Genomic DNA, 14483 nt, shown 5'->3' with positions numbered 1-14483 from the left:
CTTTTTTTTCTTCTGCCCGATACCGCGTCCGATCCTATCTCACGTTTACGCGGACTCTCCTCTCTGCTTCCTTCTTTAACTTTGTTTTACTCTCCAGCCGCGATAACCGCGGGAAACTTCCGCTTATGGCGAACCAATCTCTCGACTATATTATTAAAAGTTTTTCTTTTTTTGTACGCGTCGAAAGCGTTTGGAATTTTTCATTCCGTAACGAAGATGTTACGCAATAAAAATCGCGAACGTTTTTAATCCGTTCGTGATTATCAAGGAGACATATCCAAATATATAATTAGCGTTAGTATTTCAAGCACTACCGTTGTGCAAAAGTCCATTGAAAAGTGAGCGTCACAGTTGGTTATGTCTCCTTGTATTGTTGGGGCTGGAATGCTCAGCACGCGTCGTGTGCGGAAATCCATTAGTCGTATGTGTTAAGCATAATCGAGCACGCGCTACACTCTTCGACAGAGCTACAATGCTACCTGGATACAAAATTAATTTAACGTTTCGAGCGTGACAACCAGAATTTTAACGAATCTGTAATGATAGATATGTTTATAATTTTCTTTACCATCGCAAATTTCATTTATTTTTCTACAGTTCTGAAAGAGACCAGAACCTATGCCAAGAAAAATATAAACCTAACAGATAAGCGTCTTATCAACCATACTACGCCCTCGACTGTAAACTAGAATCACACTTCGAGAGATAGCGTACGCCTAACGCAGCCTCCGACAATAAATGTGACGATTGAGAGTAGATATTTAACTGCATTAATCAGCACATACTTTGTACATACTAATACAAGAACCTTAACCTAAATATAGTTCAAATAGTTCTACGCGACAATTATTCGGAATAAAAGATTTCCAACCTCGCGGATAAAGAATCTACGTCGTTGACGACGATACTGACCCTGCAACGTTCGTAAAAACCATCGAGAACCGTAACGAGATTGTCTCCGCGAACACGAACTTGAAGCTAGGTCTGTGTAGGTGGCGTATGGGAACGTAGACGCCATGGCCGGAGACAGGGCGTGCTGGACCTCGCATGATAAACGATCGATGTCTATCTTCACCTGCCCACGTAACGTTAATGCAGTCAATTACCGACTAAAGTGATTCGGGCAGAGTCATAATTCTTTTTCGATCGAGCACGCTGAGCGAAATTACCGACTGCGAACGACGATTACGCGCGCGCCATGGAACAAGGAAACACGAGATTGGCACGCAGGCAAACCTTCGGCGCAGAGTTTCAGCATTCGACGACTAATTTCTATCTATCTTTAATCTTAAACTCTAATTTTCATCTATTAACCATCGACTTTCTGTTCTAAAATAAACCCAGGTCGAAACAAGGGACAATATGTATTCGTTCGAGTCACAGTTTTGCTTTTGTCCTACGAATCGACACTCGCCATTTTATGCTGTACGAAGTAACCAACAACAACACGTGTATTCAGGAATTTCAAGCAACGAATTATTTTTTGTTATATCCTAACACGTGTGACCCACTTCAGCGGTCGATAGAGGGCACGAAAACAATGAAAACAGTTCATATAAACGTGTACCCTATTTGACCTTATTCATGAGTCATAGCCAATCTTATACTCCGACAATTCTTAACGCGTTAAACGCGGAGCTAATTTTGTTTCGCTTTCCATTTAGGATACGTGCAAATGCAGGAAATACGTATGTATATAAACAAAAGACAACGAACAGGAACCTTTAGTTTTGTTAAAAATGTTTCAATAATATCCATTCAAAAAGTATTAATGTATTTTGAATATTATCGTTCAAATTTGACATTGTGTAAGATCGTGGACGTTTACTTGAACGAGATTACATAATTTTATCAATTTGATTCTGCATGTAAGATCATTTGCAGGTTATGTTGGCATACACCATGATATTTGTTCGACACAAAAATGTCGACAATCTCGAAATCTTAACAACGTGACCTTGAAAGAAATTCTGCTAATCCCAACTGCTATGACAACTGATCCGCTTCAAGTTATTTCTAACAAAGTCACGAAGAAGATATTATGTAAGTATGTGGAGGGGTTCGAAATAAAACTACCAGAAGATTGTGAAAAACTAATTGACGTATGAAGTTTGCATCTGGCGCGGTACTCTAACGTACTGAAAAGTAACATAACCTTTTCATCTTTTCTTCGCTCCCTTGCCCACTTCGTTGACATTCGAGCATAACGGTTACAACCAAAAGAAATACAAGCAGCTTGGGCACATAGTCTTACAGGGTTAAAAATGTATTAAATCTATACAGGGTGTTCGGCCACCCATGGGAAAAATTTTAATGGAGGCTTCGTTAAAAAGTTATTAACAATTAAATTCAAAAATTTCAAATCGTTCTGAAAAAATTATTTTCGGTTGCGGGGGTCAATTACAATCATTTTTGGTGAATAAACATACCCCTGAAATCCTGCGCATTTTCGAGAAAAAAATTCGAGGTGTGAAGTTTTTTGATAAAATTAAAATATTTCAAATCGTTTTGGAAAAATTATTTTCGGTTGCGGGGGTCAATTACAATCATTTTTGGTGAATAGACGTACCCCCGAAATCCTACCCACTTTCTAGAAAAAAATTCGCGAAGGTGTGAAGTTTTTTGATAAAATTCAAAAATTTCAAATCGTTCTGGAAAAATTATTTTCGGTTGCAGGGGTCAATTACAATCATTTTTGGTGAATAGATATACCCCCGAAATCCTGCGCATTTTCGAGAAAAAAATTCAGTACGGACGGAACTTTAAACGTTAATAATTTTTTAACAAAGCCTCCATCAAGAAATTGGTATTCTTGATTTTTGTCTTATTTTGATCTCTAGAATCTCCCATTAAAATTTTTCCCAGGGGTGGTCACACGCCCTGTGTATAAAGGAATTCGTCACATCCGCTTTGCATTATCCAACTTGATGAAACGTTTGGCTTAATTACGTAGTCTGTATCCTCGTATCGCGTCATTCGAGGGCTCGAAACGACCACGCTGTTCTTGAAGTTTCGAAGGAACGCCATTTTTGCGGAGACTCGTTACAACGATTCCCGAAAGATCGAATATCAATATGTAAATATTTGCTATAACGTCTTCACGATTCGTATTGGGTAGGCAGCGATATCAAAGTTCGAATATCAACAATTTCATTCAGTATTCGGCGTTCTCGGACGTTGTTGGTACACACGTAATATTTACTCGAGTTACGCTAGGAAAAAACCGAACAATAGAGCTATTTAAATAACATCTTCGCCCGGGGAACATTTATCGTCTTCGACGATGTCGTAATCGCACGTTTGCAAATCAAAATCTGACCGTTCGATCGAATACATTTGACGAATAACATTTTGCACGATTCTGACGGAGACGTTCGTCGTTAGTCGCGATCAGAAACACAAGATTCTTCGAACTGAGATATTGTTTCCGGTATGCCCTGTCTTGGGCCACAACCACGAATACACACATATTTTCGGCGAACGACGGGTATTTTTGGAAGCGATCCAACAACTGCCGAAACGATAGAAAGAAGGGCCAATGATGTTGATACCCTCCGCACGATAGACCGAAAATACTTTGCGACTGCGCGACGACTAGGGCTGAGGGACCAGAGTTAGGCAAATTTTATTTTCCTAATAACGAACGAAAGTTAAAACAAAACAAAAAAATATAATATAAAATATCTTGAGCAATTCTTCGGTGTAGTAATTGTTATGCAAAATGAACTGCAACGAACAACTTTTTGTCAATGACATTTTTCGGGATAAGTTATTTTTGACCCTTGATTCAAACTCCTACATAATGTTCGAACAGTCCCCAGCCCTGGTAGCTTCCACGAGTGGACGAAAACATAACTCTCTAATCTCTCCGTTGGAAAGCCTCTTAACGCTTTTACGCCGGGTCTATTCCGTTTCATCCCGATTCAAGCGGAAAGGTACTCTTACAGAGTCCAAAGCGTGTCCAATTTGGTCGGACAGACTCTCAGAGCACGTGCCTGGCGCTCAATTATTCGTTTCTATTCAGCCAATTATATCGCTGGATTATTTCGAGAACGGGTTTGGAAAAAACTGGACGATTACAGGTTCGTTATTGGTTGTCTTCGTCGGGCATTGATCTTTCTAAAAAAGCTACAGTCCAGCAACATTTCCTTGTTACAAGAACGAGGAATACAAAAGTAAATTCAAAAAGTTCGTTTATTTGCGTACGTTCCACTTCTGCCAACGCAACGAGCAGAACACAAATTTACAACTGTCAGAAAATGGTTACTTAACCGTTCCAAAAGTGATCGAAGCGCCACCTCGGTTGTCGAATTTAAATTGTAATTGAAAATGTACGACGTAAACTAGAAAACAAGATACAAATCTAGACTAGGTATAAAAGACTTTTCTAATCTACGTACTACGTATACATTATTTGATGAAGTAGATTTCGCAATTGTTCACACAGTAAAGGTTACTTAAGTGTATACAAAACGGACAAATTTATTACTTGCACACGTTTTTCTAAGCGAAATAACAGTTTCTTTTACAGTTGTGGAACGTACTTGACCTAATGTATATGTATATAGTTAGTGACAAAGCTAACGGCTCTTGATTAGGTTTCCGTGGGCAAACAAAGGGATTTTTATGAACGAGGAACGATGAAAAAAATGTTTCTCCGTTCACCGTAAAAGTGCTTGATATTGTCCAACGCGTAATCGAGAGTGGCGGACGATTTTCACCGTGAGAGATCGGTATGTCCGTGGCCGGTAACTTTTCTCACGATCTATCACACGAGGCAATGGTATTTCGAAATGGGAACGCGATACCTATTGACTCGACGATTATGAATCAAAGCTGGCACGGCGAAACGAAACTGCACACGCACGAATGAATTGGGAAAATAAATTTTGAACGAAATATCTTCCGCGAACACTTCTCGAAGGGCCAGTCTGGCCTCGACGCACCAAGTTAACGAAACAAAATAAACCATTAAGCGATTAACCGTTTTGTATCGAGTTAGGAGCTCCTGACCCCCGCTGTTTCGATTCGTTCGACGGACTGCTCGTTTAAAAAGTTAATTGAAACCGACTGTTTCGCTCGATAGACGTCGGATACATCCACCCGGCCTCGAGAACCGATCGCAAAATGCATCGGGGCACCGCACGAAATAAAGCAACGCGTTAATAACATCTCGTGTTCACGTACCTCGATCAGCGGTGTATTCAAAGACACGATCCTCTCCGGTTAAGTTGTCGGCCGTTGTAAATCCATTCGAAATCGGTGGAAAAAGGTCGGGCGACCGTTCACAGCGTAAACACTTCGCGGGGCAAAGATCGGGCCACACACAGGCAGAAAACACAGGAACCATTCGTTCGCGCCTCGTGCTTAGATAGTTTTGCGTTCGCTCATTGTTGAATGTGGCCAAGCACGCCCCCTTTGAGAGACCGGTCGACCGAGGAATGGAGCAAAGAAAGGAGAGACAGAGCGCGGAGAATGAGAAGGAACGGACAGAGAGGATCGCCGAGGCGAAGAAAGGGACAGGCAGATCGTAGGGAATGCAAGATGAAAGGAGTGAGAGTTTTAACCGAGACGACGACACGGTCGAGGGAAGCGCGTCGCCAGCACGGATTTCTTAACCACAGAGCACTCTCGGTAACATTCGATTCACTTATTCGCGCGGATCGATAATCGCTGGTGCTCGGGGACAAGACGGCGCATCCCCGATCTACGGGAACACCAACCACCGATGACAACGGCCAAGATAATTGGCGGTTGCTCGATCCCGCGCTGCGCGTCTTCGCGATTCGCTACGCGCGGCTCGGGGATCGACGAACGATACCGATTTTCCACGAAAATCAACGTCACCCGGTCGGTAAACACAACGAATTACAATGGTGCACACACTCGCCGTCGCGCCGTTTCCTTGGATACCGTGTGTGCGATCCAGTATCGATCGAAGATTCTCACGCGCGCGTTCGGGAACACCCTTCGTCAAGATCGCGCGAGCATATAACCGTGATCGACGTCGTACGTCGCGCCAAAGAATCGTTGCGAATACACACACACAGACACGCGTGTACACGCACACGTACACACGGCGCACGCACAGAAGTACGAGGCACTCGCGTCGACGAACGTGCACGGGGCGCTAACTCGCGGTCCTCGGTTTCTCGAATCTCCCTTTTTCCAGTCCAACGCACAAAGCGTTCCTCCTTGGTCGCGGCCCGGCCTCTACTGAGAAACAAGTACGCCAGGGGGCAGTCACGAACAAGCGGTTCTCGAAGCCGGGAGCCTGAAAACCGTCTTCTGAAATCCCCGATGCGCCCGTTCGTGCACGGTTTTAGTGGACGTACGGGGACGAGACGAACGAGCAAGCCAAGCAAGTACGATCCGCCCGCTCGCCTCGCTACTCGGGCCCGAGACGACGTTCCATTGTTTCGTTGTCTCTCCTGGCTCGGGAGCGTGGCATACACGCACACGTAGACGCGCGCAGCAACACAGAGGACGCGGTGGCGCACGTGCACGGACGACCAACACGCGAACGAGCCGCTTCCAATACGTACGAGCAGGTTAGGGAGCACGCACACTCGACGCTTATAAACCGACCGACCGACCAGTCACGCACGATCTCTCGTTCGTGTATGAATGTCGTAGTCCGGTTACCACCGGACCCGAACCCATCGCGAACACACTGGCTAACTTATGGATCGCGCGCGCGCGCGCGTACACACTTACGCCAGTCTCTCTCTCGTTTCGTACACGAACGTGAAATCTGTCGGGGCTCCGAGGTACCGGTGAAAATTTATCCTGTACGTATGTAAGCCCTTCTTGCCACTTGGTCGTTTCTCCACGACCTTGCCAGTCATTTCGGGCAATTTCACCGTCGTTGGGACGGTATTTACTATTAGCAGTTCAACACCGCCGGGTGACCCCCGTCGAGAGGCTGAAAGTGGAGAGAGAGAAGGAGAATCGAGCCACTCGGCGACGAACCAGTGAGACCGAGCAAGAAGGGAACCGTCAGCGGGACGGGTGGAGGGGGAAAGAGCTGGAAGCTAGGTGGAAGGCGGTTTGGAAGGGGAAGACGATGTCGAGCAACCGAACTTGACCCTCGGTGGATCTGCATTTTCGTTGGTTTGCTCGGGCGGACAGAAAATCTCGAGTTTTTTATCGTCCCCGATGCTTTCCGTCATAAAGAACTCACGTTGCCTTCGCAGCGAAAAATGTTCTACATTTTTTTTTTATAAACAATGATAATTTGAATGGTAATTGTTTAGTTTAGGGGAAGAATGATCCGATAACCTTGACCTTTTCATATAGTTACAATATTGCAAAAATATTCCAACGCTTACATCCCTTACACTTAACAATTACTTTTACACGAGAAATTAGTTAATAAGTATCATTGTGCATTGCGAACAAACATTGTAATTATTAAAATAAACGTATATATTATAATTTATAGAGTTTCTCTCGCTCAATTTCCCCTCGCTATGTTCAAAACAAACATCATCCCAAAAGACTGAATTTTTCCTGCATGAATCTATAACCTCAAAGATCGGTACTGCGTCCCTGTTAGGTCCGTGCCCTAAGCGGCTGGGTCGGTCTTATGGTGGAACCGGCCCTGTCCACATCTTGTCCCAGTTTTTAGAATCACGACTAACGAGAATCAAGAGTAATTGCACCGTCATAGAAATAAGATAACCGGCGTAACGCGAGAGCATCGACTCGCGCGAAAGAATTCCCCGCGAAATGAAGTTGTAAATGAAGGCGTTTGAAATTCTTGTCCTGAAGTTAATGGCAACGCCTATCCGCCGCGTGCTTTATTTTCATTGTACCGATGGGAATGCTGCGCGAGTCCTCTCCGTTATGAGCATCTAGAATCTAGATGCGCTGAATACGCGTCAAGGAATTTGTTCTTGCTAGCACCATCAACCGCGTAGATCACTTTTTACCCACGCCCGGCGCATCCAATGGTTCCAACTGTCCATTTAACCGCGCAATCTTCTTTGACACACTTGCACATCAATTTCACCGTAAATAAATCGTATGGTAATCGATGAATAAGGGGAATCGCGTGTTCAACGATGCTCAAAATTATTCTGCCGTCTAAACGGAAGACTTCCATGGCGACTCGAAAATCAATCAAACGTTAATTTTGAAATGTGACATATTAAATGCAGTAACAACCAAATACAACAGTTAAGGGTTTCTAGATGGCTCTGTACAAGGGCGTATGAACATGATTCGTTTGTTGCGTGATCACGTGTTCGGGGGCACGTGCGAGAAAGGAGCCCCGATGCACGCGTTTGACAGACGATCACGAAAACAGTCACGATAGACGTAACCTGAAACGGAAATGATAAGGACTCGTATTTAGAAAGCTAACAGGGGAACTACATCCACGAACTGAAAGCGTTCACAAGGATATTCGTTTCTTCCATTATCTCGTTTTACTGCCTGACATTTTATACACGTATGAACCTTTTATTTGCGATCGAATACAAAGGATTAACGAGGATACTTAAGAGGATATTGCAATATGACTTTTTTGTAAATATTTTCTGTATTCGCTGCAATCTATTCGCTTTCGTCTTATTTATGCAAGTCACGAAGATTCTGGGGGTTATCAAGACGCAGTAACTTATCAAGCTATTTTCGTCTCCCAACGAGGAGATTTCTTTGCCCTCCCTTTCTCTTCACAATGTATTACTTTGTTTAGCTTCTCTTTTTGCTTTCGATACTTCTTACTAATCAACATTTCGAAATCCGTGACTTCGCGTCGTATAATGCAGTTCGTAAGTAAACTTACTAAATAAATAAATGTGATCCAAATTATATCGCGTTCAGTCTCGTCTGGTATACGAGGATGGTAAATTAAAGGACTGGTAACCTAAATTCTAAATACGCTACTGTTACTAATACTTTCGTCCAGCACCGTATGTGGCCAACTATTGCGATACGGTTTAACATAGTAATAGCGAGATTTCAGTATGTCACGTACCGTGGCAGCGTAAACAGTAAAGCTAATTGTTAAATCTGATATCGCTTGCTGATAACAGCAACTTCCAGCAGCTGTGCAGTCCATCGATCGATCCGTGAGTTTTAAATTTAAACTGCATCTTTTAATTAATCCAGTTAAATGGTTTGCATTTATTTTTACGCAAGCTGAAAAATAAAACGAAAACGATGAGTCGCGAATGGAACGAGTTGGCCGTGCAGAAAGTGCCGCCGATGGAGCTTAAATCTAAACTGCAGTTACCGGTAAAAACTTTGACGAGTCCGGGACCAACTAATTGCTCGGAGCGGGTTCTTAACTCTTTAAAGAATCAAATAATCGGTCATCTACATCCGGAAATCTGTCAGGTAATCGAAAACATAACAAATGATGATGCAATAGATACCTTCTATGGAAATACAGTAATCCCCTTCAAGTTCTCACTCATCCAGCCTCTTCAGTTCTCCAAGTTGTCGCGGTTCGATTCTGCACCTGCGACAGTTTAAGGAACGATCTTACGAGCAAACGTCATGGTGTTGATTTTCAGTTGATGGATGAAATTAAGCTTGGCCTTCAATACGTGTTCCAAACGAAGAACAGACTTACTTTGGTACTGAGTTCATCCGGCCATAGCGGCATAGAAGCAAGCTTGGGTAATTTACTCGAGCCCGGCGAGACGATAATCATCGTCAAAACTGGAATTTGGGGTGAACGCGCGGCTGAGACAGCCAATCGACTCGGTGCACACGTACGCGATATAGTTTCACAGAAATTTACTATTCGCTTTCATCGAGACGTGATCCGTTTATGAATTTAAAACTGCAGGTCGTGTTGCTGGAAACAAAGCAAAACGAGGCCGTTACGTTGGACGAATTGGAAACCGCCTTGATGAAACACAGGCCAGCGGCAGTTTTCATGGTACAGGGTGAATCATCCACGGGCGTGAAACAACCATTGGAAGGCATGGGGGACCTTGTTCACAAGTATATTCTTTTTTTAATTATTATTTTTTAACAGATATTGTTTAGTAACTGTTGCAAGAACCTAAACTTATATTACAACAGTTTTAGAAAAAATTTTAATGAGGGAATCTAGAGGCCAAAATAAGACGAAAATCAAGAATACCAATTTGTTGATGGAGGCTTCGTTAAAAAATTATTAACAATTAAATTAAAAAATTTCAATTCGTTCTGGAAAAATTATTTTCGGTTGCGGGAGTGCGTTACAATCATTTTTGGTGAATAGACATACCCCCGAAATCCTACCCACTTTCTAGAAAAAAATTCGAGAAGGTGGGAAGTTTTTCGACAAAATTCAAAAATTTCAAATCGTTCTGGAAAAATTATTTTCGGTTGCGTGGGTCAATTACAATCATTTATGGTGAATAGACATACCTCCGTAATCCTACCCAGTTTCTAGAAAAAAATTCGAGAAGGTGGGAAGTTTTTCGACAAAATTCAAAAATTTCAAATCGTTCTGGAAAAATTATTTTCGGTTGCGGGAGTGCGTTACAATCATTTTTGGTGAATAGACATAACCCCGAAATCCTACCCAGTTTCTAGAAAAAAATTCGAGAAGGTGGGAAGTTTTTCGACAAAATTCAAAAATTTCAAATCGTTCTGGAAAAATTATTTTCGGTTGCGGGAGTGCGTTACAATAATTTTTGGTGAATAGACATACCCCCGAAATCCTGCGCATTTTCGAGAAAAAAATTCAGTACGAACGGAACTTTAAACGTTAATAATTTTTTTACAAAGCCTTCATCAACAAATTGGTGTTCTTGATTTTCATCGTATCTTAGCCTCTAGAATACCCTATTAAAATTTTTCCCAGGGGTGGCCGAACAACCTGTATGTATAACCTATGTAAAAGGTTAGCCTGAAATAGAATTCGAAGAATCGACAAATTTTCAGGTACAATGCTCTTTTGATCGTCGACGTGGTTGTGTCACTTGTTGGCGAGCCGTTCTATATGGATTCTTGGGGCATCGATGTGGCTTACACCGGCAGCCAGAAGGCCCTTGGTGCCCCCCCAGGACTCACACCGATTTCGTTCGGTCCACGAGCAGAGTACGTAATCGTGGTTTCCTTTTCCCTAATCGTAACTACCCGGCCAGAGAAAATGGTCTGTGAATGGGGACTGTAAGTCATCTACACGGAATATCAATCGAATTCGTGAGGTCATCGCGGTGACTCGAGGCTCATTCGACGCTCCGTGAATCATAACGTGGATGTCCGATGAATTCTTATTCGATGAGATTCTGGTGGCTTTCGAGCCAACTATCGCTATCTCCGAGCCTCTATAACCTATAAAATTTTTTTCGAAGCAGATCGCATTAAAATGGTAAAAAGACCCTGGTCGATCGCTCGTAACGGATTACAGTACCGTTGACGACTTGTTTGCATAACAGGCCGTCAACAGTTGCATATCTTTCCTGTTTTGTTTTCGCGGGAAACGTTCTAACCTCGTCGATTTATCAATTTCCGATCGTTTTCTAACGTCGTCGGGCAACATTTATGATTACTAACGCGCCGAGTTTATTTTCATATAGTTAGGGTTTTATGCCTGTCTGTTATCATAAATTCCCTATTATTATTACTAATTTCCCCTTATTACTACTAATTCCTTACCATTCGTTTACCACGCCTGGCGATTACAAAGCGGCGTATGCTTCCTGCAATTTAATCGCGATCTGTTTAACCGTTTTTTTCTTTCTTTTCCAACGACAGAGAGAAATTGTTTCGAAGAAAGACGAAACCGTTCTCTTTCTATTGGGACATGTCAATTCTCGGTATTTATTGGAAATGTTTCGGGAACAAAGATCGAGCGTATCATCACACGGTAAGTGTTACGCTTCTGTACGGTTTGCGAGAAGCCTTGGCTGAAATTGCCGAAGAGGGTCTTCCAGCAGCTTGGTCCAGACACGCCGCCGCAGCTGCCAGATTGAGAAAGGGTCTTGAATTACGGGGTCTTCGCTGTTACGTGAAAATTCCACGGTATCAATTATCCACAGTGACCGCTATAGAGCTGCCATCTGGCGTCGACGAGATGATCATTGTGCAACGAGCTATGGCTACGTAAGCTGCGTTTACGATCAAAACGTGATCTTGTCGCTATTCAATGATATACTTTCGGTTTTTTCAGCTACAAAGTCGAAATCGGTCGAGGCTTAGGACCTACCATGGGGCAAATATTGCGAATCGGTTTGTTGGGAATCAACGCCAAGTCTGAAACAGTCGACCTTGTCCTGAGGGCTCTCGACGAAGGACTGAAACATGCTTCACGACCAAAGTTATAAATAAAACTCATCGAGTATCGTTTAACCGTAAAACAAACAATTTCGCGATCATTTACGATCGTTAGGCAGTAAATTACAAAGGCTTCTTGTTAGTAATAATGTATGTTATTCCATTGCCCTTAGCGATAAATTATTTTCTAATATTTTCAAATACTTTGAACAATTGAATGACGATTTCGGATACCATACAGATTATCGAGCCTGCAACTTCACGTTTGTTTGTCGAACATTCGTACAGATGGCAGTGCAAACGCTCAGTGATTCTGCTCTTTGATCTTTGTCTCTAATTTCGTAAAGAAAATAGATCTAATTTATTAAATTTTGTGTGAATCACTGGGAATTCACGATCCTTACATTTTTGTAAGCGAAACGAATATATATTTTGGTTAGATATTTAAATAAAACACACGAACACGACAATACGTATTGTAAACTTGTTTTTGAGGTTATACCAGAGATTCAAATTTTACCTGATACTATAAGAAAATATAAACAGATTGAAAATGCCGTGAATTTATTATTTCCAGCAAGATAATTATCCCAAGCATGCATCATACATAGTTCAACGATATTTACTGTGTACAAATTCCCAAAATTATTGAAAACACTTCCCCCAGTCATCGGACCACGACCCAACCAGATTGTCTGGAGGGAAACAAAATCGAGAATGAGTTGATGTTACGTGTCCCAATCAATAAACCGGTCGCACAAACGAGACTCTATCGAGTGTATCTGTTTATTAATGGAAATACTGAAATCGGCATACAATTATCTCTAATATAATTATCTGTTTTACGTTCAATTATACGATTTATTACATTAATTAGCAATATCAACAATTGATTATTCTCACTTTTTTTACTCACATTCTTTCGATTTTCCATTCGCTCCCCTCTCTCAATACCTGGCTTGATTATCCATCGTGTAATAAGATATATACATTTCGAATTACACCTATAATGCAGTTACAACAAGTGGATTGAAGTAACGACGGTATCAGCGAATTAATAATTAATTATTGTTTTAATTGACGATCGTTTTGGCACAGCACGGAATCGGCGTGGATCTCCCGTACTAATTCTCTTCAAACGTATAGAAAACTCACGACGTTATCTCGTGTTGTACATGAAATATTTGTCGATGCTCGTGTATCGTGTAACCGGTGTAATGTAAGTTGCCACTTCTCGGAAGACACTTTTCGTTTCCCCGGGCGATCCTTTACATTTACGAATGAAATTCAAATAAACCGTGGCAACAGAATACTGTCTCATCGATATCGACGACATATCATCTCCACCGATATATTGCTTCCGATTGTTACTTAAATTTCTTAAGGCACTATTAACATGGCATTTCCGCGATTCTTGCACAATTTATACAGGGTGTTCGACCTCCCTTGGGAAAAATTTTAATGGGAGATTCTCAGGCCAAACTAAGACGAAAATCAAGAATATCAATTTCTTGACTGAGGCTTCATTAAAAAGTTATTAACAATTAAATTAAAAAATTTCGAATCGTTCTGGAAAAATTATTTTCGGTTGCGGGAGTGCGTTACAATCATTTTTGGTGAATAGATATAACCCCGAAATCCTATGCATTTTCGAGAAAAAAATTCCTTACCGAAAATCTAGGTGTCTAAATTTTTCGACGAAAAAAAAATTTCGAATCGTTCTGGAAAAATTATTTTCTGTTGCGGGTGTTAATTACTATCATTTTTGGTCATTACACATACCCTCGAAATCCTACGCATTTTCGAGAAAAAAATTCCTTACCGAAAATCTAGGTGCCCAAATTTTTCGACAAAATTGAAAACTTTCAAATCATTCTGGAAAAATTATTTCCGGTTGCGGGGGTCAATTGCAATCATTTTTGGTGAACAATCATACCCCCGAAATCCTGCGCATTTTCGAGAAAAAAATTCAGAACGTGCCAAACTTTAATTGTTAATAACTTTTTAACGAAGCCTCCATCACGAAATTGGTATTCTTGATTTTCGTTTTATTTTGGCCTCTAGAATCCCCCATTAAAATTTTTCCCATGGTTGTCGGTACACCCTGCATACATTTACAATGCACGTCGAACACGTTTCTCTATAAACATCGATTCTCACAAAATATATTTTTACCGATTTTCATCGGTATCGTTTAAACGCTGTTACGAGCTCGAGCGTCGACATTTTTTTTTTGTTTTTTTCGCGTATAATAATTC

The 14483-nt window shown here is 41.7% G+C and overlaps 2 protein-coding genes across 2 annotated transcripts in view; one reads left to right on the top strand and one right to left on the bottom strand.

Annotated features, from left to right (window-relative positions):
• LOC122395386 (rho guanine nucleotide exchange factor 10) overlaps nucleotides 1-5524 on the bottom strand; it is a 45937-nt gene extending 40413 nt beyond the window's left edge. The window contains exon 1 of the mRNA XM_043392901.1: nucleotides 5188-5524. The gene's annotated coding sequence lies outside the window, so the exon portion shown is untranslated. The remainder of the gene's footprint in view (nucleotides 1-5187) is intronic.
• Nucleotides 5525-8559: 3035 nt separating this feature from the next.
• On the top strand, nucleotides 8560-12754 carry LOC122395033 (alanine--glyoxylate aminotransferase). The gene is made up of 7 exons (XM_043392316.1): nucleotides 8560-9077; nucleotides 9148-9345; nucleotides 9525-9725; nucleotides 9803-9960; nucleotides 10891-11046; nucleotides 11707-12054; nucleotides 12122-12754. The coding sequence occupies exons 2-7, from the start codon at nucleotides 9169-9171 to the stop codon at nucleotides 12273-12275; spliced, it is 1194 nt and encodes a 397-aa protein (XP_043248251.1). The 5' UTR covers nucleotides 8560-9077; nucleotides 9148-9168; the 3' UTR covers nucleotides 12276-12754.
• The last annotated feature ends 1729 nt before the right edge of the window (nucleotides 12755-14483 follow it).

Source organism: Colletes gigas, unplaced genomic scaffold (genome assembly GCF_013123115.1).
Source record: "Colletes gigas isolate AHSC1104 unplaced genomic scaffold, ASM1312311v1 Colletes_gigas_Sc00005, whole genome shotgun sequence".
Classification (NCBI taxonomy): domain Eukaryota; kingdom Metazoa; phylum Arthropoda; class Insecta; order Hymenoptera; family Colletidae; genus Colletes; species Colletes gigas.
The sequence above is the reverse complement of the archived record's forward strand: the minus strand, read 5'-3'. Positions and strand labels throughout refer to the sequence as shown.